Source organism: Podarcis tiliguerta, assembly GCF_965153285.1.
Source record: "Podarcis tiliguerta genome assembly, chromosome: 7".
Lineage (NCBI taxonomy): Eukaryota > Metazoa > Chordata > Lepidosauria > Squamata > Lacertidae > Podarcis > Podarcis tiliguerta.
This window is the reverse complement of record NC_139540.1, coordinates 82,124,884-82,151,847: the sequence shown is the minus strand read 5'-3', so window position 1 is coordinate 82,151,847 and position 26,964 is coordinate 82,124,884. Positions and strand designations below refer to the sequence as shown.

At 44.6% G+C, this 26,964-nt stretch overlaps 1 protein-coding gene across 2 annotated transcripts in view; it reads right to left on the bottom strand.

The window, feature by feature from the left end:
* Positions 1-3,125: 3,125 nt before the first annotated feature.
* TNFSF11 (TNF superfamily member 11) overlaps positions 3,126-26,964 on the bottom strand; it is a 36,296-nt gene continuing 12,457 nt past the window's right edge. Inside the window, exons 2-6 of one of the 2 annotated variants that reach the window (XR_014513145.1) lie at positions 23,034-23,201; positions 10,583-10,631; positions 10,395-10,493; positions 4,106-7,826; positions 3,126-3,982 (exon numbers count right to left, since the gene is read on the bottom strand). Coding sequence is in view for 1 of the 2 variants with exons in the window: in XM_083448807.1 (XP_083304933.1) it covers positions 7,405-7,826; positions 10,395-10,493; positions 10,583-10,631; positions 23,034-23,201 (738 nt within the window). In the remaining variant the exon portion in view is untranslated. Of the gene's footprint in view, positions 7,827-10,394; positions 10,494-10,582; positions 10,632-23,033; positions 23,202-26,964 lie in introns of both variants that reach the window. The other variant, XM_083448807.1, reaches the window with a different exon arrangement.

Sequence of the window (26,964 nt, the reverse complement as noted above, 5' to 3'; positions counted from 1 at the left end):
GTGTCCCTATTTGCCAAGATAGTCCCAGAATTATGAAAGCAACCCTGGCTTCTGATTTGATCCCGGAATGTTCCTATTTCCTCCGCCAGTGCCACTGCTTGTCCTGGGCGACTGAGGCAATGGCTGCTTAGGGAGCAGAGCGCAAGGAGTCTTGATTTCAAAATAATAATACTTTGTGTGTCAGCATTAAGTCTCCAATCCTGGCTCAACATCCTGGCTCCTGGTATGCCCCGTGGAGGACCTTAAGGTCCACAAATGACAACATTTTGGAGGTCCCAAGTCGCAAGGTGGTTAGATTGGTCTCCACTAGGGCCAGGACCTTTTCAGTACTGGCCCCGACTTGGTGGAACGCTCTGTCACAAGAGACCAAGGCCCTGTGGGACTTGACATCTTTCCGCAGGGCCTGCAAGACAGAGCTGTTCCGCCTGGCCTTTGGTTTGGACTCAGGCTGACCCTTATGTTTCCCTCCCCTTATGGTTTTGATCTATGGGCTATTATTAAAATGAGGCTGCATTTTAAATTGCATTTTTAACCTGCATTTTAAATTTTTTCCCCCTCCCCTATTATGTTTTTATTGTCATTTTACTGGTGTTAGCAGCCCTGAGGCCGGCTCTGGCCGGGGAGGGCGGGGTATAAACAAAAAATTAATATTATTATCAACAGAAGATACACCAACGTAACTTGTTCATCCTGGCTGAGCCAAGACTGGTGTAAGCACCCCACAAACCCTCCAGCATTTCTCCGATGAAAATAGGGACGTCCTAAGGAAAAACAAGGGACATGGGTGGCACTGTGGGTTAAACTGCAGAGCCTAGGACTTGCCGATCAGAAGGTTGGTGGTTCGAATCCCCGTGACGGGGTGAGCTCCCGTTGCTCAGTCCCTGCTCCTGCCAACCTAGCAGTTCGAAAGCACGTCAAAGTGCAAGTAGATCAATAGGTAATGCTCCGGTGGGAAGGTAAACGGCGTTTCCGTGCGCTGCTCTGGTTCGCCAGAAGCGGCTTAGTCATGCTGGCCACATGACCTGGAAGTTGTATGCCGGCTCCCTCGGCCAATAAAGCGAGATGAACGCCGCAACCCCAGAGTCAGCCACGACTGGAGCTAATGATCAGGGGTCTCTTTACCTTTGCCTTTAAGGAAAAGCAGGACATTCTGAGATCAAATCGGAAACCGGGGTGCCTTGTATAAATCCAGAACTGTCCCTGAAAAACAGGGACACTTGGAGGGTCTGAAAGGAGTGTTTTGGGAGTGGTACTTAGGTGGGATCCTAAGCATGCTCAGCTCAGTCACATGATCTGGTAACCTGATGTAGAACACTATTTCAAAGGCTGTTTTCCTTCCGCCAGGCTTAGGCAAAGCAGGAGCAACAGCCCCGCAGCTGAACAGGGTTTGGATCCGATGCAACTTTACGCCAGCTTCAGTTACGCTAGCTTGCTTTACGTCAGCTTCTTGTGCGTAAGATTGCTCCCTCATTCTCCCATTCAAAGTAATTACATCTAAATGTGCTTAACTATGGCTGGGGGCATGCCCAGTACACATTTTAGGAAAAGTGACTCAACTTTCCCAACGTACAAAATATAGATACTCCATTTCAGACTTCTGTAGACTATTCAATAAAAGGATGGCCAGAGTGCCAGAATGATTATTGCCAACAATCAGGCAGCTACAATTACAATTACACTCAAATGGAAGACATTTCATAGCACATTCTTCAGTCTGCTTATTTAAGTGGCTTACAAACCTTTGTTTTTTGTCCTCTCTCCAGGAAAGGAAAATGGGAGCCCGAAGGTTTTGCTGCTCTTTTGGTAACTATCCCGTTCCCATTGTTGATACAGACTGTCTCATGTTGGTAGCCAGCCCACACTTGACCAAATTTCATTCCTTCCTAACCTAAGATGACCTACAGCTATTTAAAAAAAAACCCCGTGTCTCTCATATAGACACAAACAGAAAATGCTAGATTGAATTCTCAATTACCCTTGTTTTGCATGCTCCAATACACACACCCAAGCCACAGTCTATCTAAGATAATTCAATTTGGTTTAATTACTGATTTCCGAAGTATGACATATTATTTTTGTAGCAAAATTTGCTGAAATGCCAAAAAAGAAATAATCTCACGAGCAGATAACAATGTGCAAATTGTTGTTGTTTTTCAATTTAGACCCTCTAGATTCCTTCTTTGAGCCATTACCCAAACTATGACACAGTTGTCAAAATGCAGAGAGGGAGATTGACTGTTCACATGGTGTAACTGACAAAAAAATGGAGCAAAAACACATAAACATATCTCAAATGGGAAAGACCCACCACCTGAAAAAAAATGAATTTTCATTACACTGTTCAATTCCTGAAGTGCATTTCTTGAGAACAAAATCCTTGCTTTATCATCCCACTTAATAATGTAGTCATGTAGGGAGCAATCCTATGGCAAGATCCACCAGGCGAGGAGCTTAGGATACAGCAGATCCCAGTGGCGTAGCGTGGGGGGTGCAGGGGGGGCCGGCCACACCGGGCGCAACATCTGGGGGGGGCGCTCACACTCGCAGCTCTCTGCCCCTACCTGGCTCACTCACTCTCTCTCACTGCAGTGCTGGCTGTGCGAATCCGATCCGAGCCGCTGGGTCGCCGCCCACTGTGGAGGGGAGGGTGCCAGGTGTGTGGTGCGGTGCGGAGAGAGAGCGAGGGACTATCTGGGGGAGGGACAGTGCAGCGGGGGGGGGGACGCAAATTACTTGCCTTGCCCCGGGTTAGGAGGCGCAAATTACTTGCCTTGCCCCGGGTGCTGACAACCCACGCTACGCCACTGGCAGTTCCCAGTTGTAGCGGAGGGATTCCTGGCTCAGATAGTATTCAGTTCCTGACGCCCAACTCTGCTGAAGATACTCTGCCGTAATTTTCTCAGCTAGCCACTAACCTAAAGACAGCAGGACTAGTTGTGCAGGCTTGGCATTATTTGAATTTACGCTGCTCACAGTTAGCAGAATTTGCATTCCATATGTCTCCAACTAATAGCAATCACCTTTGTTACAAATCTTTGCTCCAACATGGTATAGTGCTAGTACTAAGATAAGAAATCTACAGAGAAAGGATGTGGGGGCAGAGGAGAAATGCAAACCACAAACTCTTTTTCTTAGAAATGTGTTTATAAAAAAAAGTCATAGCATTCAAAAGCAATGCTTATTATACAATATAAAATAATGGGCCTCTATGTATTTATTGGAAAAGGTTTGTATTGCAAAAATCTATTACAGCATTTACAGTATTGCAACATTTGCAATAGGATAAAATGTCTGTTGAAGAATTACATAAATACTCTTAACAAATCTCTTTGTCTGCTGTATACTTTTCCATATTCCCAGCTGCATGGTGTTAATCTAATTCAAAGGCACAATCTTGAAAATATTGCTGCCATTTCTCAGTCCTTCCTGAAAGAACCCAACTTCAACATGAATTTCAACATGACATGGAAGGGCTTTGCTAGAATGAAGACTTTTTGGAGATGCGAAAAGTACCTAAAATTATCAACAGTTGTCTAATGATACTTGGCCCTTGACTGCTCAGTAACACTGATCAGATCGAAGAGAAGCTGTTAAATTAATAAAACACCAAGAAACATCACATTTGCTAGTAGCAAACGATCATATTAGCTGCAGTTTTCCCCCAATGGGATTAAAAAAGTGCACCAGTTATCCATGTCTGTACAATTTTCAAACATTAAATACACATACAGTAAGTTTTTAAATATTTTGTATCAAATACTTTAGGACAAATATAAATTACAGATTTTTTTCAAACAAAACATACACCTGAAATATAACTTGATATTACAGAATATAAAAATACCCATTTTGCCTTTTTTTTGGAACTTATGTATTTGCAAGTTCTGCATGAGCTGAGAATCCATTGGCAGGGCTTCCTTTCAAATTAAAAAGGCTCAATGTTCAATGTGTGGGACTCCTTTCTTGTACAATGACAAGCCAACTGCAGAACCAGAGAATCGCAAGAAGCTTAACAGATCAGGCCAGCCTCAAATAATGTTATCAGCTAATGACTAAGAAGTTGATTCTGACCTGCTGTTACCGTATTTTTTGCTCCATAAGACACACTTTTTTCTTCCTGAAATGTATGGGGAAATGTCTGTGTGTCTTATGGGGCGAATGTGTGGTCCCTGGAGCTGAATTGCCCAGGGGCAAAAAGCAGCTCATGCTCTTTTTTTTTTTTTGAAAGAGGGAAGTAGGTGTTGAAACAAAGCCGCTAATGGGCAAGCAATTGGGGAGGGAGATCAGGGACGCTAGCAATAAAGGAGGCTGCCTGGGAGCGGGGAGGTAAAGACAGCGAACTTGGAAGGAGAGGAGACAGGAAGACTAAAGCAATGAGGAGAGAAATTAGAAGAAAAGGAGCAAAAAACTGCTCCAGCTAAGGAAAAGACAAGGCAAACAAGAGTGAAGGGAGTGTTGAAAGGAAGCAGCTCGTTGCTAACCGATCAGGAGGGAGATAAGGGACGCTAGAGATAAAGGAGGCTGCCTGGGAGGGGGGAGGTAAAAGCCCATGGATCCTCAGGATTTTTGCATTGGGTCACCCCAAATTCACCATCAGATCATATAGCATGTCCATGGCTACAGCCTGCACCAAAAAAACCACACATCCACTGTTTTGTGGGGCCACAATGGCAAATAACGTGGTTACAAACCACAGATCCACATGGATTCTCAGGATTTTTGCATTGGGCTACCCCAAACTCACTGTCAAATCACATGTCCGTGGCCACAGCATGAACCACAGAAATCATACATCCACGGTTTCGTTCAGAATATTTTTTTTCTTGTTTTCCTCCTCTAAAAACTAGGCGCATCTTATGGTCAGGTACATCTTATGGGGCAAAAAATACGGTATATTGTGCATGCCACAGGAACCTTTTTTCGTGGCATGACTGCAGGGAAGAAGGGACATACATCTCCAGGAACACAGATCAAAAGCTTCTGCGCTGAGTTAAGAAGACCAAGTTTACAAACTCCATGTTCTTCTAGTCAAAGCACTGAAGCTTTAAATCTCCTTCTCTTATATGTGAAGGGGAGGTGGGGGGTGTATGAACCTGAGGCACATAAACCAAGCCAGAATAATTCCAGCGCTTAGTAATTCTGCACCCTTTCTGTAGCAAGCCTCACAGGAGACACGGTGGCACACAGAAGGGGAGGTGTTTTGTACTGAAAGCATGTGAAATTTCAGGGAGGTTGGTTGTGACATACAAAGGCGGCCGGAAGCTTAGAAAACAGGGAGAGATGGTCCCAGCATTCAAACTAGTTACCCACCTATGCTCTAGCTCCTATGGAGCAATTTAAGTTTTTTTAAAGAAAGCATGCTGAATTCATTTTGATGGACTCATGTCAAATGCTTCATGCTTTAAAGCAGCCTTTCTCAACCTTGGGTCCCCAGATGTTGATGAACTACAACTCCCATCACCCCTAGCTAGCAAGGCCAGAGCTCAGGGATGATGGGAGTTGTAGTCCAACAACATCTGGGGACTCACAGGTTGAGAACCGCTGCTTTAAAGATTACTTCTTGTAAGGAACAATCAACACCTAACTATATTTTATTAGCACCTCTTAACACGCCAAGTGGGGACATTTCTTGGGTCTGCCATTACATCATTGAACAGCTCATTTGCTAAACCCAAATTGCTCTTTTCCGAAAAGCCTTTGCTCAGCGCACTGACTACGCCTTACACATTTCAAGGCAGCAAACACAGGTTGAGACACATTGACAACCCTGGATCTTTGATGGGAGGATCTGTATGTTAAATGTGTTTCTAGACATTACAGGTTACATCAAGATTAAATTAGCTGAATTTAATTCCTACCAGAATCAATGGGACTGAAGTTAGGATTAACGTTTTCCACTGATTTCAATGGAGTCAAAGTTCAACTAACTTTAGTCTGGATCCAACTCAACTACCGTATTTTTCTGTGTATAAGACTAGGTTTTCCCCCTCAAAAATTAGGGGGCGTCTTATACATGGATACAAATCCCCCTATTTTCTTAAATCTGAGTCCCCAAAAATAGGGGGCGTCTTATACATGGGGGCGTCTTATAGACAGAAAGATACGGTATGTTTAGAAAGGCACCTAAACTCTTGGTAGATGTATGTAACCTTTTAAAAAATGGGATGTGAGTTAGTCCTCATTATCACTGCATTGTCGAATAGTCAATCACCCCACACTTCCAGTGTCACCTAGATAAGCAGTAGCTTCTCCCTTTTTCATTGCTGGTCTTCCATCACAACAGTAAAAGCACTCTTACATTGCAGGAGAAAACGCATGTGGCAACATGCAAGTCAGGAACAACTTCAGTGCCAGAAGTTACAAAACTGGAACCTTTGGCGGCATATCCCTTGGCCAGAGCGGGTTGGGGGGAGTGGAACAAAATGAAAACCAATTAAGGCACATAGGTACAAAATACAACACACACAAGATGCAATTCTGCCTGCAGAAGAACAAATATTTTCATCATCTGGAAAACAAACAAGGAGAAGTGGCAATTCTATTTTTAATTAAAGATTCTAACATTTTCCCTGAATCCAGGTCTAGAGAGACTTTTAAACTGGGCAAAATAAAATTGGCTTTTCAAATGCTTTGGTTATGGGGGGAAAACAGTACTAATGTTTATTTAAAAGTGCCATCAGTGCACAGGTTGCTTTGCAGACCAAACATGCAAAACAAACCAAATGTTAAAAATCCACACTTCTAAATCTTCCATCAAAATGAAAGCTGGAATCCTTTACACACTTACCTAGGAGTAAACCCCATTGAACTCCTTGGGATTTACTTCTGAGTAGATATGTACAGGATGGTTTTGTAAGTTAGTTGCATTTAGTTCCCCAAAAATAAATGGGAGTTTTTATCGATTTCAATGGAACTTGCATGCAACTAACTTAGTCCGGATTCCACCTTTTGTTTCTTGAGCATCACAAAAAGCGTGCTTGGATTTTGAAGTACGTCTTTAAAAAAATAGTTTAGATGCTATTATGGACTGATGCCAATTTATATCCACATATCCCAAATCCATAACCCAGATAAATTTCAAATTAAGCATTGGAAAATGAACTACCCTAAGTGCAATTGAGCTGTAGAGAAGACTGTCTGCAACAAGGATAGCCAATGTGGTGCTCACCGGATATTCTCGGGGTAGAACTCCCATCAACCCCTAGTCAGCCTCTCCAATGGCCAGCAGTTATGGGAGCTGTGGTCCGAGAAAAGATGGAGAGCACCACACTGAGTACCCTGGTCTAGGAAGAAATGATCGTTCCTGTACAATTGGATCTGAAAAGCCGTTCCATCACATCTCCCATAATCTGGTCCAGTTGAATGAATAGGCTACTTCCCCTCTGAAAAATCCTGGAGCAAAACTCAATCGATATCCCTTATTTTAAAGGCCCCAAAGTAAGTTCCTTCCGGAGAGCGATCCAGTAATGACGGGTATGATACCTGAATACTTATTATTTCACCAGATTTCAGTTTGAAAAACCCTCCTACATTTACAGAATAAAAATGAAATTCTGAGTCTCCTGACCAATTCTTTGTACTTCCTCCTTTCATCAAAACTACAGGGTTTCTCCTTTTAGCATCTGTTTTTATGACATATACCATCAACTGCAGAATTTGTCCAGTTAGGTTTCCCAAAGCTTCATGGTGTCTAAAGCATACATTGGTGTACAGATAATAAAAGCCATCATGATTGACTTCCAATTTTCCATCACTGAATGTCATATTCCGTATGTTTGCCCAGCCTTTGTCGTGATGCCAAGATGTAAGGTTCACTTTCTTGGTACCTATGAGGGAAACAGATAAGAAAATGTATATCTTACTTTAAGTTTAATGTCACAGGTGGATAATATATTGTTTCTGCAGCCATGAGTTGGTGTATACCTAGAATTGGTTTTACTGTTATTAAGGCAGCCCTGCATAGAGAAGCTTTTTAATGTGTAATGTCCAGAGCCTTCAACTTGACTATACTCTTAAATCTCTCTTAAATTAATTTCCTCATTTTTTCTGGTCTCATTCCAACTCCACAGGTCTATGATTAGATGACTCTTCTAGCTATGCATGGGGAAGTAAACTCAGATGGCCATTTAACGACACCCATGATCATAGAATCATAGAATCATAGAATTGGAAGAGACCACAAGGGCCATCGAGTCCAACCCCCTGCCAAGCAGGAAACACCATCAGAGCACTCCTGACATATGGTTGTCAAGCCTCTGCTTAAAGACCTCCAAAGAAGGAGACTCCACCACACTCCTTGGCAGCAAATTCCACTGTCGAACAGCTCTTACTGTCAGGAAGTTCTTCCTAATGTTTAGGTGGAATCTTCTTTCTTGTAGTTTGGATCCATTGCTCCGTGTCCGCTTCTCTGGAGCAGCAGAAAACAACCTTTCTCCCTCCTCTATGTGACATCCTTTTATATATTTGAACATGGCCATCATATCACCCCTTAACCTCCTCTTCTTCAGGCTAAACATGCCCAGCTCCCTTAGCAGTTCCTCATAAGGCATCGTTTCCAGGCCTTTGACCATTTTGGTTGCCCTCCTCTGGACACGTTCCAGTTTGTCAGTGTCCTTCTTGAACTGCGGTGCCCAGAACTGGACACAGTACTCCAGGTGAGGTCTGACCAGAGCAGAATACAGTGGCAATATGATGGCTCTAGTCATGCAGAGATGCTCAGCTCTTGGCCCCAGCCGAAGGGTTACTATGTTCCCCAGCTGTTTCAAAATGGGATGTGTGCACAGAGAGCAGATTATACAGATTATAGGTTTTCCACAGTATTAGGCTATCCATTCAGTGAAGTGTGGCTAAGAATATTGGATTCCACTTGGACAGAAGGAAATGGTCAGAACAGAAGCATAACTGTCATCTGATTTTAGCCAATTAATCATCAATTCATTTTAAGTAAACGGTGTTTCTGTACGCTCTGGTTTCCATCACGGTGTTCTGTTGCGCCAGAAGCGGTTTAGTCATGCTGGCCACATGACCCGGAAAGCTGTCTGTGGACAAACACCGGCTCCCTCGGCCTGAAGCGAGATGAGAGCCGCAACCTCATAGTCACCTTTGACTGGACGTAACCGTCCAGGGGTCCTTTACCTTTTTTACCTTACCTTTTAAGTGAACATTCATACTACCTGAACTGAACGTATATGTATTTTGGTGTTGTTGAAGGAAGTGTAACATAACTTACAATTTAATCAAGAGAAGCCACCATATAACTAACAATGCAATTTACTCAACAGAAGTCTGCATTAAAAGGGAAAGACCATTTAAAAACATTTCCTTTTTCATCCTCTATTCTGGAAACACCCCAAGAGCCAAGATACCGTATTTTTCGCTCTATAAGACGCACCAGACCACAAGACGCACCTAGTTTTTGGAGGAGGAAAACAAGAAAAAAAATGTTCTGAATCCCAGAAGCCAGAATAGCAAGAGGGATCGCTGCACAGTGAAAGCAGCAATCCCTCTTGCTGTTCTGGCTTCTGGGATAGCTGCATAGCCTGCATTTGCTCCATAAGACGCACACACATTTCCCCTTACTTTTTAGGAGGGAAAAAGTGAGTCTTATAGAGCAAAAAATACAGTAACCCCAGATAATGGGAAATATGCCCTTATATTCTAGCCCTACAAATTATTGACATAATTTAGGAGACATGCTTGTAGATCAACTATCATTTTAGCTTGGAATATTTCATGAATTGTGGTCATGGCCACTGCTGACCAATGCGTCCTTGCTTTCCAGAATTTCCACTGCAAGATTTTAACCAACTTTATGCAAAGTTGGATAATTACATGCCTTACTGGGGGTGAGGGAGATCTGAAATCAGGAGGCCTCACAGAAGTTTTGCCATCTTACAAAAACTCCACGACAGTTTGGACTTAATGAAAGCTTAATTTATAAGTTTAAAGTATTTATTTTCATACTTGTTTATATATTGGCTCAACTTCAGCTACAGTGAACCAATTGTTTGCATAAACCCTAGTTCAATTCAACCTGCGGCTTGGCCTCCCAAATTTACAGATAAAACAACAGGTTAGAGCTGCTTGTCTCGTTTCATTTTCCATCTGCTCAGTTCACCATTCTAGGCAATGAAAGGAGACAATTGTCATTAAAATGGTTTGTCAATTTGGAATTCCCATGAAGCTACAAGTTAATGCAAATCAAGGTTTTCAAGCCAACTTCAAATCATGACCAGATTCTACTTTGCCAGCCAAATTCAAACAATGGTTTATCAATTCAGACATCACACCAAACCGTAGTTGAGTTTTCTTAACCATGGTTTTGCACAATAACGTAAACTGGCCCAATTCAGACAGCATAATATTGATAGGAACAAGCTGAAAAAGGAGCTTACCAGCTGGAATTTTGTTGCCATCGATTATGAGATGGGCAAGGGGTGCTTTCTCAGGCTTGTTTTTCTTGGGCAAATCTAGCCATGATGCTCCCATTGTAGCTAAAAGCAAGACATCTTGTTAAAATCACCGCAGAAAAATCTCATAAGATTTAAATAATATCAAGTAATGAAGCCACTATCATACTTACATTTATCTGATCTTGACTGATCCTTACCAATAATAATACGCTGGACTTCCTAAAAATGGAAGAAACAAACTTAATTTTGCATAGTGAAGCTACAGCTAAATTTGTCGCACGCTCACAAATCCTGAAAAACTAAGAAATGCTGAAGTTTGCAAACCACACCATCTAGTTAAAGTGGCAGCAAGATCACAAACTGCTTTGCCCACTATGGGCTAATTTGTATGTAATGCTGTAAGTTTAAACCATAGTGTTTAGTGTTACAAAAAAGAGCTGCAGCAAATCTGTAGGTTCATAAGGTTCCCTCTCCTTCTTTGCCATGGCTGCAAGGAGGAGTTTGGAACTTTCTACTTAGCGTTTTAGATGAACTACAGCCTGCAGTGCTGTCTGAACTTGGACAGATTTGGGGCTAATTCAAACCATCATTTATTAAGCTGGCTTGCTTTAATTACTGTATTTTTCGCTCTATAAGACGCACCAGACCACAAGACACACCTAGTTTTGGGAGGAAGAAAACAAGAAAAAAAATATCCTGAATCTCAGACGCCAGAACAGCAAGAGGGATCGCTGCGCAGTGAAAGCAGCAATCCCTCTTGCTGTTCTGGCTTCTGGGATAGCTGCGCAGCCTGCATTCGCTCCATAAGACGCACACACATTTCCCCTTGCTTTTTAGGAGGGAAAAAGTGAGTCTTATAGAGCAAAAAATACGGTAACCATTGGTAAAATTAACTAGAGTTTAGCAAAAATGGCACCCACAAATCAAATTCTTCATACATTTCCCCAGCCACTCTGGACAGCTCCCAACAGAATATTAAAAACACAATAAAACATCAAACATTAAAAACATCCCTAAACTGGGCTGCCTTCAGATGTCTTCTAAAAGTCCGATAGTTGTTTATTTCCTTGACATCTGATGGGAGGGCGCCACTACCAAGAAGGCCCTCTGCCTGGTTCCCTGTAACCTCACTTCTCGCAGTGAGGGAACTGCCAGAAGGCCCTTGGAGCTGGACCTCAGTGGCTGGACTGAGTGATGGGGGTGGAGGAGACCATTTGAATCCACCTCCCGGCCAAGCTATCATGTTGCCTCTTGCAGTTCATACATGGACATATAATTATGTTTGCCGTGGCTGATTGGGGATGTTGCCTCATATCTTGGTTTTTGTCAAAGGCATGAAGCTGGATTTGCATGGCTTAACTGTTAGGATTCTTGCTCTGTGCTTGCAGTCATGGGATTGTTGTCTATCACATGCCGGTGTATGTTTTCATTCCACAGTGTGGGAAGTGACAGAGACAGAATGTTTATGTTACTGTGTTCCGTGATGTGGGACTATTGCCCTTTGTTTTTTCTCTTTGCTGTCTGATGAGAAAGAGGAAGGAGCTAAGTCGGAATGCTCCGAGTGTATTATATGTAAATAAAAGTAGATTAGCCAAAATGCTGAGCTATTGAGTCTGTTACACAAACTGCAAATACTCTGCAGGATTCTAAGTGTGCTGATGTTTTTTGGTATCAGTCGCTGTGATGTTCGAGCTGTAGAAAGCTTTTGAAGCTCCCGAATTATCGACCAGGAAGGAGAGAACATGCCAGTCGGGCATGTGTCTCTGCCAGGGACCTACACGCGAGTAGGACGATCCTAACATTAACACACTGCAGCGGCAGAAAAAGTTAACGAATTTCAATAGGGAAAAATAAAAGGTTCCACATAGGAAGAACCAGCTGCACAATTTAAGATTGGGGACACTGGCAGTAGCACATGTGAAAAAGATCTAGGGGTCTTCATAGACCACAAGCTTAACGTGAGTCCACAGGGTGATGCAGCAGCAAAAAAGCTAATGCTATTCTAGGCTGCATCAACAGAAGTATAGTGTCCAATCAAGGAAAGTAATAGTCCCACTCTAGTCTGCCTTGGTCAGACCTGGAATGCTGCATCTAGTTCTGGGCACCACAACTGAAGAAGGGTGTTGACAAGCTGGAACATCCCAAAACGAACAAGGGTCTGGAAACTAAGCCTTATGAGCAACCGCTGAAGGAGCTGGGTATGTTTAGCCTGGAGAACAGAAGACTATGATAGCCATCTTCAAATATCTAAAGGGCTGCATTTCCATGAACACTGAAGAAGAGACAGTGTTCAGTAATAATAATGATGATAATAATAATAATAATAATAATTATTATTATTATTATTATTATTATTATTATTATTTATACCCTGCCCTCCCCAGCCAAGGCCGGGCTCAGGGCGGCTAACAACCAATAATAAAAACAAGTTGAGTGAATACAACTTAAAAACAAGATTAAAATGCAACATTAAAACATTGAAACACTAAAATGCAGCCTCATCACAGGAGGAGAAAGGAAAAGAGAGGGGGGGGAGGGAATCAAATTGGCTCCAAGCCAAAGGCCAGGCAGAACAACTCTGTCTTACAGGCCCTGCGGAAAGAAATCAGATCCTGCAGGGCCCTGGTCTCATGAGACAGAGCGTTCCACCAGGCCGGAGCCAGTGTTGAAAAGGCCCTGGCTCTGGTTGAAGCTAATCTAACTTCCTTAGGGCCTGGGACCACTAGGGTATTGTTATTTATGGACCTTGAGGCTCTCCGTGGGGCATACCAGGAGAGGCGGTCCCGTAGGTACGAGGGTCCTAGGCTGTGAAGGGCTTTAAAGGTCAAAACCAGCACCTTAGATCTGACCCTGTACTCCACCGGGAGCCAGTGCAGCTGGAAAAGCACTGGGTGAATATGCTCCCATGGCAGAGACCCCGTGAGGAGCCTCACTGCAGCATTCTGCACCCGCTGGAGTTTCTGGGACAGCTTCAAGGGCAGCCCCGCGTAGAGCGAATTACAATAGTCAAGCCTGGAGGTGACCGTTGCATGGATCACTGTGGCCAGGTCGGCCACAATAACTCTCTCTCAATGCAATAGAAAGAAGCGCTCATGTTTCTGTGTGAATGCTTGTGACAGAAAGAAGTAGAGGTTGGTGTTCTCACAAAGAAGCAAGAAGGAGAAATCTGCTGGAAGGAGAAAGTGGAAGCCTCTCAGAAGGAACTGCATGGCCTGCCTGGGTCATGTACAGAGGTCTGAGTGGAAAGAAAGAAAGAAAGAAAGAAAGAAAGAAAGAAAGAAAGAAAGAAAGAAAGACACAGTTTGTTTGAATGTTTAAGAAAGAAGCTGTCATCTCCAACTAAATAAAACTAAGCCCCTGCTTTGTGAATAAGTACCGCATTTTTTGCTCTATAAGACTCACTTTTCCCCTCCTAAAAAGTAAGGGGAAATGTGTGTGCGTCTTATGGAGCAAATGCAGGCAGCACAGCTATCCCAGAAGCCAGAACAGCAAGAGGGATTGCTGCTTTCACTGCATAGCAATCCCTCTTGCTGTTCTGGCTTCCGAGATTCAGAATATTTTTTTTCTTGCTTTCCTCCTCCAAAAACTAATTGCGTCTTGTGGTCTGGTGCGTCTTATAGAGCGAAAAATACGGTACTTTGCACATATTCTTCTTTAGCTATAGGTTCTGAAAGGAAAAGCTTTTTTTAAAGAAGTGTTTGGGCATTGTTTTAATTTCAAGGAAAGTGTCAGTAGCACCACCTGAGCATAACCCAGATAGGCTGCCTAGAAGTGACTGTGTAACAGGTACCGAGAAAGAGAAAAGATCACAATCACATCCAGGAAATTCACTGGTTTCTATCTCTGCAGCTCAGGAAGTAAACTGCAGAGAAAGCAAACTGCTTCAGAATGCCGAAGCCACAGAAATTCGGTCCAGTGAATCTTTATAACAACAAATAGCACAACATGGGAAAGGGGACCGTCCACTGAAAGCAAAATATCCCAATACCTGACTGGCTTGCAATATTTGCCAGGTTGAACGGGGGCAGATGAGGAATGGAGAATGTGGACCAGATGGGGCAGCCCTATAGGCTTCATCCAACACAGAAGTCTGCCCCCACCCCCCGGACACATCATCTACAACTGGGTCAAAGAGTGAATTTCAGAAGGCCAGATTCTGTCACTCCAGCACAACAAGTTGCATTTATCAAAATCCCCTCCATTCTGCAATTATGAGAAGCCACGCACTCCACGTATAGTTACAACATTTAAAGGGGTCCCTGTTGCAGGTTGCAGTTTAGGTGGGCCCTAGCAACGGGCACCCTGAAGAATATTCACACAAGTCACATTTGTCCTGACGCCAAACAGTTTTTAATTCTAACCCTACGAAAAGCACTTTGCATCCTCACATTGCCAACTCAAAAACAGCAGCAACATTGAAGATGGCTTTGCAGAGTGCCTAAATGAATACCTCAAAAGTCAAGGTTCGAGGGCAGAAATCTGGCTGAGTCTGGAATAACCTTGGGAAGTGAAATGATATGAAAGAAGGATTTATATCTAGATGTTAGGATAGAGATGATAAAGAAAACAGGAAAACAGGAAGACACAACGAGAGATAAAGGAGGTGCTGTGGGATTGGTGGAAGTCAATGTCTTGTTGTTGTTGTTTTAGTGTTTATAATATTAACTTGTAAGATATGGATTTGTTTTTGTTGGGGGTTTTTTAGTTTTTGAATGTTGATTTTTGTGTGTTGTATATTATTACTTTTTGATGTCTTTCATGTTGTTGTTGTGTGGAAAATACTACTAAAATTCATTTAAAAAGAAGAAGAAGAAGAAGATGGCTTTGCAGAGTCTTCCAAATGCTACACAACATTGTGTAATCCTAAACAAAACGAAAACAGCCTCTGTGAGATAATATTTTTACCCCCTTGTTGCAGAGAAGGGTGGGCTGAAGAGAACGTGGTTTGCTTACGGTCACCTCCAGAGTTCATGGCAGAAGCGGCATTTGAACCATAGGCTTCCCTGACTCTCAGCTCCCTGCTTCAACTTCTCCCCTTCCGCCCCAGGACTGCGAGGCCAGACTTTCCTCAAGCACTCTCTCAGACGCCAACGTTTCCTCATGAAAGGCCACCCTGGAGGTCCAGCCGATGGAGTGCTTTGTTGCCATGCGCAAGGCGAGTCCAGGCCTGAGTTTTCCCAAAGGTGATGAGGTCTGGAGCCCAGCCAAGGGGACGGGGGCAGAGAAAAGTATCACTCCACAAACTGTCTCGCAGTTTTCTGTTTGCCCGTTTTTTAAAGAGTGGGTTCTGCAGCTCTGGAGTGGCAAAGGCCTCAAGCAGGAAATCAACAAACAGACTACAAGAACAAAAAAATGTAATTTTGCTACTTGGTTTGAAGGAAGCTGGGGAATTCAGGGACAAGGGCCAAGATCCAAGTGAAAAAAGTGGCACCCTAACCTTAGGTAAAGGTACCCCTGCCCGTACGGGCCAGTCTTGACAGACTCTAGGGTTGTGCGCCCATCTCACTCAAAGAGGCCGGGGGCCAGCGCTGTCCGAAGACACTTCCGGGTCACGTGGCCAGCGTGACATCGCTGTTCTGGCGAGCCAGAGCTGCACATGGAAACGCCGTTTACCTTCCCGCTAGTAAGCGGTCCCTATTTATCTACTTGCACCCAGGGGTGCTTTCGAACTGCTAGGTTGGCAGGCGCTGGGACCGAACAGTGGGAGCGCACCCCGCCGTGGGGATTCGAACCGCTGACCTTTCGATCGGCAAGCCCTAGGCGCTGAGGCTTTAACCCACAGCGCCACCCGCGTCCCTGTTGCACGTGTCTAAACCTAAACCTAACCTTGCACGTGTCTAAATGGAAGCTGGAGCCGCACATTTCAGCAGAGAATCTAAAAGGTTGCAAATGGCGTTCCGAGTTTAGTCACTATCCGAACAAGCCGGAAGGGTCCAGTTCGGAGGCAGCCATTCCACGTGAGGCGGCTGCCACAGACTTTGGACAATGCTCTGTTGCAGTTGACCAGGTAGAGGCCAGGACATTTTTTATTTACTAAGCTTCCCCCTTAGCAAGGTTTCCATGAGGTGAGGTGAAGCAAGTCCCCACTGTTGCCAGTTCCACTGCGCCACCGCCAGCCCTGCCACAGCTTCCTCTGTGCCACCACTGCTAATTGCTCACAATGCTGCTCCTTTTGCTGGTCCAACTGCTGCTCCATCAACCTGAACTCTCAGTGGATTTGTAACTGGCTGACTGACCGGACCCAAAGGGTGCTCATCAATGGTTCCTCTTCATCCTGGAGAAGAGTGACTAGTGGGGTGCCACAGGGTTCTGTCTTGGGCCCAGTCTTATTCAACATCTTTATCAACGACTTGGATGATGTCCAAGGGCATCCTGATCAAATTTGCAGATGACACCAAACTGGGAGGGGTGGCTAACACCCCAGAGGACAGGATCACACTTCAAAACGACCTTGACAGATTAGAGAACTGAGCCAAAACAAACAAGATGAATTTTAACAGGGAGAAATGTAAAGTATTGCAATTGGGCAAAAAAAATGAGAGGCACAAATACAAGATGGGTGACACCTGGCTTGAGAGCAGTACATGTGAAAAGGATGTAGGAGTCTTCGTTGACCACAAACTTGACATGAGCCAACAGTGTGACGCGGCCGCTAAAAAAGCCAATGCAATTCTGGGCTGCATCAATAGGAGTATAGCATCTAGATCAAGGGAAGTAATAGTGCCACTGTATTCTGCTCTGGTCAGACCTCACCTGGAGTACTGTGTCCAGTTCTGGGCACCACAGTTCAAGAAGGACACTGACAAACTGGAACGTGTCCAGAGGAGGGCAACCAAAATGGTCAAAGGCCTGGAAACGATGCCTTATGAGGAACGGCTAAGGGAGCTGGGCATGTTCAGCCTGGAGGAGGTTAAGGGGTGATATGATAGCCATGTTCAAATATATAAAAGGATGTCACATAGAGGAGGGAGAAAGGTTGTTTTCTGCTGCTCCAGAGAAGTGGACACGGAGCAATGGATCCAAACTACAAGAAAGAAGATTCCACCTAAACATTAGGAAGAACTTCCTGACAGTAAGAGCTGTTTGACAGTGGAATTTGCTGCCAAGGAGTGTGGTGGAGTCTCCCTCTTTGGAGGTCTTTAAGCAGAGGCTTGACAACCATATGTCAGGAGTGCTCTGATGGTGTTTCCTGCTTGGCAGGGGGTTGGACTCGATGGCCCTTGTGGTCTCTTCCAATTCTATGATTCTGTGATTCTTCAAGGAGTGCTTCAATTCCTCCCTCCATTTTGACTTCACAAATGCTCACAGGCCTTTTCTGCTAGGAAACACAGATCCCACTTCTGACACCAGTGTTACACGCCACCCCAATCTCCCCCTAGATTCCAGGGGCTGCAGGTACGCTATCCAGGGTTAGTGTTCCCTTCAGGAATTAGGCAGAATACTGGGGCTCGCAGCAGCAGCATCCCAAAACACACCAGCTGATTCCACCGCAGCAGCAACAATAAGCCCAACGCCATCTTTCTCCCGCTGCCTAACTTGCACTGCAGAGCACAACTCAGCATAATGTTTCCTCTCCAGTGGCGTAGCATGGGTTGTCAGTACCCGGGGCAAGGCAAGTAATTTGCGCCCCCTAACCCGTGGATTTAGGGATGCGGGTGGCGCTGTGGGTTAAAGCCTCAGCGCCTAGAGCTTGCCGATCGAAAGGTCGGCGGTTCGAATCCCCGCGGCGGGGTGCGCTCCCGTTGTTCGGTCCCAGCACCTGCCAACCTAGCAGTTCAAAAGCACTCTCGGGTGCAAGTAGATAAATAGGGACCGCTTACTAGCGGGAAGGTAAACGGCGTTTCCGTGTGCGGCTCTGGCTCGCCAGAGCAGCGATGTCACGCTGGCCACGTGACCCGGAAGTGTCTTCGGACAGCGCTGGCCCCCGGCCTCTTTGAGTGAGATGGGCGCACAACCCTAGAGTCTGTCAAGACTGGCCCGTACGGGCAGGGGTACCTTTACCTTTTTTAACCCGTGGATTTGCGCCCCCTAACCCTATCCCCCAGATGTTGCGCCCGGTGCGGCCGGGCCCCCCTGCACCCCCCACGCTACGCCACTGTTCCTCTCTGCTTCCTTCACTCTTAACTCCAGCTGATTTTCTGATTTCCTAAATTCTGGTCCAGGGAAGGTCCCTCTTTTGATGTACTAAAGCTCATTACCTCAAAGGGGATTGGCTTTCCACACCTGTTCACACTTAGCCCTTGAGAGAGGGAGGAAGCCCACAAATCTGCAAATGAGCTTTGCCCTTTCATCCCACCGTGGCACCTAAATGGCTTATTCCCAAGTGGTCTCAAAAGGAAGTTACCTGAGTAAATTCGCTTTTACACAGGAGCAATGTGCTGACATCATGTGCGCATGCCGCACTTGCTTGTGTGGCACGCACGTCACCATGGGATATTGGGGGGGCAGTCCCCTTCTTGGAAACTTTTTTGGGGGGGCAATGCCCCTAGTACCTACAGATCTATAGCAATATCCTGTCACATGGAATTTTTTTAAAGAAATGTTGTTGTAGAAGCAGGTGTTTTGGTCTGTGAACTTTGCCTTGGAAGCAGAACACGTTGAGTGTGTTCCATTTGTAAATCAAGTTCCTCGCTGCTATGGGAAAGCGTGCCTTGGTTTAAGAATGCTTTGGTTTAAGAATGGACTTCCGGAACGGATTAAGTTTGTAAACCAAGGTACCACTGTATCGTCAAAGCACATTAGGTTCACTGGCAGGTGGGATCGTCAAAATCTTTTTCTCCCCAGGCACCCGCTCCCCCTCTTTAATTTTTTTGCTTCGGGGAGGGGTCAAGTATGTACAGCTGAATGTGCTCAAGCAAAATGCACCTAAGTTGTGAATCCCCTGTATTCAGAAAACTGAAAAACCTGTATTTCAAAATGTGGAAACACAGAGACAGCATTTCACTAGGACACTGAGGCTAAATTGATTCCTTCTGCAGTGCCACCCTGAGAAAACAGTTAGACAACTTCAGCACATGATTTCAGTTGTGTATATTATGTACACCTTTCAAAATGTGAAAACCAGGGCCTACCCTACCCATGCAAAATTTTATAATTTAACCTTGGGTTAAGAACTTAATTCGTTCTGGAGGTCCGTTCTTAACCTGAAACTGTTCTTAACCTAAGGTACCACTTTAACTAATGGAGCCTCCCGCTGCCACCGTGCAATTTCTGTTCTCATCCCGAAGCAAAGTTTTTAACCCGAGGTACTATTTCTGGGTTAGCAGAGTCTGTAACCTGAAGCATCTGTAACCTGAAGCATCTGTAACCCGAGGTACCACTGTACAAGATTACACAGGGCTCTATTAAGCCCACTTTCTTCTGCACAACTCAGACAAAGCTTTTCTTTAAACTTTGAACTAGGGCAATTAAAACCTATTGCAGTAATTTTTATTAACAGAACTGTTGGGACATTAGAATCCCTCAAAGGCAATAAAGAGGAAACGAACCAAGAGTTTTCTACTTCCTACGCAAGGGGCAATTACAAAAGACGGAACATATCAAGTGCCAGCACTCTGTCAGCTTTTAAACGGCTCTAGATTAGATTGTAATTACATTTAAATAGAGCTAAATACGCAGCGATGTGTAAGAGATCAAACACTCTAAAGACCCTCCGGTATTTGCTTCTACCCAACCCTTAGACATTTGCCTGGCACTTTCTGCCAGACACTTCCATGTGAAGCAAGCGTATTGTGCTCAGTTTCCGAGGACTTGCTAAGTCTGCAAGTCAGGCAAAAGGAAAATTGAGAGCCAGTGTTCATCGAGACACACAGCATTCAAATGGGGCTGTACGTCCTCTGACTTCTCTCATTGAACACAAGGCCCATGTCAAAATCTCCTTGCATCTGAAGCTTGTTCTGAACCCTGGGCAAGATCTTTGTGCCAAAGCAAACACACAAGGAGAGGAGGGGAAGGCAAATGCGGAGTGTTTGGCCTCCTTCCCAGTTTCACCAACCATTATGATTTATGGAATGGTCATCCAAACTAGGCTTATATTTTTTTCCTTTCAGTTTATGGATCACGGGTGGCGCTGTGGGTTAAACCACAGAGCCTAGGACTTGCCGATCAGAAGGTTGGCAGTTCGAATCCCTGTGACGGGGTGAGCTCCAATTGCTCGGTCCCTGCTCCTGCCAACCTAGCAGTTCGAAAGCACGTCAAAGTGCAAGTAGATCAATAGGTACCACTCTGGCGTGAAGGTAAACGGCGTTTCCGTGCGCTGCTCTGGTTCGCCAGAAGCGGCTTAGTCATGCTGGCCACATGACCCAGAAGCTGTCTGCGGACAAACGCTGGCTCCCTCGGCCTATAGAGCGAGATGAGCGCGCAACCCCAGAGTTGGTCACAACTGGACCTAATGGTCAGGGGTCCCCTTTACCCTTTACCTTATTGTAAAGACTTGCTGCAAACAACAACAGCTTTTCACAAGAGCCCTTGTGGTCTAGTGGTCAGACTGGGAAGACCTACGTAGGTTTCAAAACCCCTCACCGACTTCATTCAGATGCAACGCTCAACTCAAAAGTGAAAGTTTCCGCTTTATAACAACAAACTGCAGTAAGCCACCTGTTTCTCACTTCTCCTCCAGCGTGGCTGTGCGAAGGACGTTGGAAACTTTTAAAAAAATATTTTCATTAGATTTTTAGCAAATTGAAACCACAGATTATAGAAACAAGGCAATAATAGCAACAGCAACCATGACTTATTTTGTTTTTTCTTTCTCTTGCAGGAATTTGCAAATTATCACTTCTATGCAGTGCTGGTTTTTTTCTAGAAAAAAGAGGTGCCGGAACTCACCATGAACACCTCCCTCATTCTCTTAGAACGGCAATGGCACCCACCTGAGTGGTGCCAGAACTGAGTTCCAGCAAAATCTAGCTGAAAGAAAGCGCTGCTTCTGTTTAAGATTAACCACAACTTGTCTGAACTTGGAAAACCGTGGTTAATTGTGATCTGCGGTTCAATTATGTATTGAATATATTTCTAGTTTGCTCTTCATCGTATCTGATCCCTTTGTTGAAACAAACCTCTCCAAGCTATAAAGGTAAAGGGACCCCTGACTGTTAGGTCCAGTCGCGGACGACTCTGGGGTTGCGGCGCTCATCTTGCTTTATTGGCTGAGGGTGCCGGCGTACAGCTTCCGGGTCACGTGGCCAGCATGACTAAGCCACTTTTGGCGAACCAGAGCAGCGTACAGAAATGCGCTCCTGGCTACATACCATAAGGTCGGAATGTGGGGGGAACGTGAGGCTTCTAGTCAGGCCAATACGGTATTACTGTGTCATTTATCCACTAGGATAAACTCCAAGCACATTCTGCTGAGGGACATACAGAATTTATATTCTGTACCTCCTGAATTCCAAACTTTTTCCACTAAGATGGAATGAAGAATTGTGGACCATAATTTATTGTTATTGATTATAGAATTAGTTATATACCCCAGATGAACATAATGCCAGGAATAACAGTTTTCCAAAGCAACCGTAAGTATAAAATGAGCTGCAGGTAAGAAACAAAATGCAGGTTGGGTTAATCATGTGTTTTTTTTAAGGTGCTTCAGGGTGCCACTTGTATTTCGAATGGAAAAATAGCACTGGGGTGCTGAACTGGTACTGTACAGTGGTACCTCGGGTTAAGAACTTAATTCATTCCAGAGGTCCGTTCTTAATCGGAAACTGTTCTTAACCTGAAGCACCACTTTAGCTAATAGGGCCTCCTGCTGCCGCCGCACGATTTCTGTTCTCATCCTGAAGCAAAGTTCTTAACCCGAGGTACTACTTCCAGGTTAGTGGAAGTAGTCTGTAACCTGAAGCGTCTGTAACCCGAGGTACCACTGTATTACATTCCCAATGCAGACTGGGACTACTGCATCGGGACTACTGCAACGTGCTCTACATGGGGCTACCTTTGAAGGTGACCCGGAAACTGCAATTAATCCAGAATGCGGCAGCAAGACTGGTGACTGGGAGTGGCCGCCGGGACCACATAACACCGGTTCTGAGATATCTGCATTGGCTCCCAGTATGTTTCCAAGCACAATTCAAAGTGTTGGTGCTGACCTTTAAAGCCTCGGTCCTGCATACCTGAAGGAGGGTCTCCACCCCCATCATTCAACCCGGACACTGATATCCAGCGCCGAGGGCCTTCTGGCGGTTCCCTCATTGCGAGAAGTGAGGTTACAGGGAACCAGACAGAGGGCCTTCTCGGTAGTGGCGCCCACCCTGTGGAACACCCGCCCTTCAGATGTGAAGGAAATAAGTAGCTATCCTATTTTTAAAAGACATCTGAAGGAAGCCCTGTTCAGGGAAGTTTTTAATATTTAACACTGTATTGTTTTTAATACTTGATTGGGAGCCGCCCAGAGTGGCTGGGGAAACTCAGCCAGATGGGCGGGGTATAAATAATAAATTATTATTATTATGTATTATTATTATTGGGAGTCACACCAAGAAGATATCGGCTTCTCGGCTAAGCAGGGCAAGCCAGCTACTGACTGACCATTTTGGATCTGTGGGTGCCATAGATCTCACTTTGCACTGGGATTAATGTGCAGGCTAGCTGTAAGCTTTGGAGCAGCTGGGCTGCACTGACCTTCTGCATTGCTCCTTGAAATGCCTGCTTCATCCTCCTGCACGATTCAGACAGCAGCCTTGTTTCCTGGTTTGCCAAGGTTGTCTCCTGCAGGTCTATATTCCCCTGGAGTCTCAGAAAGGTTCTCAGACAATGCGTATCTTCTTCCGAAATTCTGTTAGGGTCCATCTGAAAGAAAATATTCAAAGACATCTCACTGCTTTTATTTCACAGATTGTTCACGCATCCAAAAGCAGAAAGGAGGCCATCCCAGAGATATCAAATGTCAACAAATATAATTGCCCTGGTCCAGCAAGGCCATTGCTATGTTCTTAAAAGGAGCAGCTAAAGTCATGGTGGGCAGGTTTGTCAGCAGGTATTGAGCATGCAAACTAAAAACGGAAACTTTATTGTGATCAGACCCGATCTAGATAAGCCACACTTCGAAAAGATAACCTGATCTAGAGAGCCCTTTCAGGAAAGAGAACACAGTGGTACCTCAGGTTAAGTACTTAATTCGTTCCAGTGGTCCGTTCTTAACCTGAAACTGTTCTTAACCTGAAGCACCACTTTAGCTAATGGGGCCTCTTGCTGCCGCCAGAGCACAATTTCTGTTCTCAACCTGAAGCAAAGTTCTTAACCCGAGGTAATATTTCTGGGTTAGCAGAGTCTGTAACCTGAAGCGTATGTAACCTGAAGCGTATGTAACCCGAGGTACCACTGTATACACATATGTGTGAAGCACAGCGCACATGTTTCTTTTTCATTGGGTATGCAAATCAGACTTAAGCAAGAAAATCAGTTATAAATGCAGGATGCGCGGGTTTTGGACATCAATTTGCTGGGGAAACCTCACATCAGAAAGGGCTACTGGCAGCTGCCAGAAAAAAGGAAAAGCAGAGTTTGAGGTGGTGAGGGAATTGAAGGCTGAGAGGCAAAGTAGGAGAAGAGGTCTGGAAAAAGGAAGGCCCGGGGCAGAAATCCCAGGGAGATGCAAGCTGGATGCCGTCTACAATTCTGCGTGTCTTAGGGGCTGTTCACAGAAACGTTTTTTTCACCCACCAAGATCCCATCTATAACACCGCAGATCTATATGTCTTGACTTTCAGGCAGAGCCAATATCTGCTGTGCAAATAACATGGCCAAATGATTTTGAGGGCTCCAACACCTTCATTTGGAGGGACTTGTGATAAGAATTTTAAGGTCTTAGATATGTAATAAATGTACCAAGCAAACACGTACATAAATATATAAACCACATGTCTGAAAACCCCACAGAAAAAAAAAGTACTGAACAAATTGACCTCAATTATTTCTCTGCAAGGTCAAAGTGGAAAACCTCCCCATTGTCTTTTCCCTTCACAAATCCTGTCTTAAGGGCACATTTAAGATATGAATAGGATGTGAGCCTGTGACCTGGCTCAGGAACTAAGTATTTATCATTACAAAAGACTGGCCAGGCTCCCCAGGCAATCCAATCAAGTCACCACTTAACAGGTAACCTGTCAGACGAGATAAACAAGTCACTCAGATTTCTGCTGTAGACCGCCTTTTCTGTGATGTCGGTATGATGTATCTCGGGGGGGGGGGGTCTTAGGTTACACCCCTTCCGTGATGTATGTATGATGTATGGAGGGGTGGTCTTGAGCTCCAGGGCAGGGAATTTAAAATGTCTATATAAGGCCTTGCGCACCATTGTTCTGAGTTCCTCCTCCCTCCTGCGTGTGGTGAGTGAGGACCCTGTTGCAACAGATCAACAAAGATCAGGCTTACTAGCTGCTTTGCTTCTCAATATTCTCTGGTTGGCCTCTGTTATTTTCTCCTACCAATAGGGAACCTATGTAAGGACTCTATATGGGCTCTTGGATACCCCATAAGGGGGGAAAGGGCAGATTTTTGTTTACAACAGACTCAAGTAGTGTTTTCCTTAATGTTCCATTGTTCACAATGGGCCTTCTGAAGCACCTTCTACTATCAGACTGGTGACTGGGAGCAGCCGCCGAGACCATACAACACCGGTCTTGAAAGACCTACATTGGCTCCCAGTACGTTTCCGAGCACAATTCAAAGTGTTGGTGCTGACCTTTAAAGCCCTAAACGGCCTTGGTCCTGTATACCTGAAGGAGCGTCTCCACCCCCATCGTTCTACCCGGACACTGAGGTCCAGCACCGAGGGCCTTCTGGCGGTTCCCTCACTGCGAGAGGCCAAGTTACAGGGAACCAGGCAGAGGGCCTTCTCGGTAGTGGCGCCCGCCCTGTGGAACGCCCTCCCACCAGAAGTCAAAGAGAACAACTACTACCAGACTTTAAGAAGACATCGGAAGGCAGCCCTGTTTAGGGAAGCTTTTAATGTTTGATGTATCACAGTATTTTAATATTCTTTTGGAAGCCGCCCAGAGTGGCTGGGGAAACCCAGCCAGATGGGCGGGGTATAAATAATAAATTATTATTATATTATTATTATCATATAACTGCAGGGGGACTCCAAGAGTTATCTAGTCCAACCCCCTGCAATGCAGAAATTCCAACTAAAGCATCGATGGCAGAAGGTCACCCATGACCACCCACTCTATGTATCTATCTATCCATCCACTAATATTTATAGACAGATATAGACAGGGCTTTTCTACAGTCGGAACTCAGTTGCGGCACCTCTCAGGTGGGCGCCATTGCCATGATAAGAGAACGAGTGAGGAGTTCATGGTGAGTTCCGGCACCTCTTTTTCTAGGAAAAATAACACCGGCGAGAAGATTTCTTTCTCAGTGGCTGAGAAGCTCCCCTTGCATGCTAACTGGGCAGCTCTAGAATGCACCTGTGGTTCTGGGTGTGTGTGGTGGGACCAGAGAGGGGCAAGTTAGGATTGATCCTAAGCCCCTTCTGCTTGGCCACATGACCTGGCAACTCAGCAAAAGTTGCGCTGGCAAAAGCTGGTGTAACTAAAAAGACTAAAGGCTTGACTTCCCAGCAGCTGCCCCACTACTGAAGAGTTGTTGTTGTTGTTGTTGTTGTTGTTGTTGTTGTGTTCCTTATGCTTTTCAATTTTATACATTTCAATAATTTTACAATCATTTTAACATTTCAAAACTTGACTTCCTTCCCCCTCTTTCTGCGGTTCCTTAAATTTATTTTTAACATTTTCTGCATATCCAAATTAACTTAATTTGCTCACTTATTCATCTACTTTAAATATACTGTATACTCTTATAAAACTGCAGATCATTACAGTGGTACCTTGCTTTTTGGATTACAACCTTTTTTGGGGGGGATTACGAATAAATTTGGGGGGGAGGCCCCATTGGCGAAAGCGTGCCTTGGGTTCAACCTGTTTTGGTTTACAAACAGACCTCCGGAACGGATTATGGTTGTAAACCAAGGTACCACTGTACAATAATCCTGCCAATGTTCTTATCTGTCTACAGTAAATATTCAATAAACCATTTCCATTCTTTTATAAAAGTTTGTTATCTTGATTTCTTATTTTTCCAGTAAGTTTTGCCATTTCTGCATATTCATTAAATATTGGTATCCATTCTTCTTTTGCTGGGAAGTCTTCTTGCCACTGTAGTCGCATACATGAATAAATTTCTATACTGTTTGTGTAGTTCTTTCCCTGTAATTCCCAAAAGGATCAACCCGGTGTACTTTATGTAATTATTTTGACTGTTTTTAGATAAGCGATTGTTTTCTATATGTCTCATAGGAAGTAACTCATAAATAAAACATAACAATGGAAAGCAGTGCATTCGTCTACTGCTGTGGGATCACTGAACATGCGTACTCAAGGTCAAACATGTAGAGTGTTTTGGGTCCATGAAAACAACTGTGTGAACCAGTCCTCAGAGTTTCACCCATGTTCCACTTTCTCTAGCACAGTAAAAACTCTTACTCATGCAAAATACAAAAACAGGTAAGCAACCACAGCTTCCTGGTTGAGATTCACAGGGCCATTCT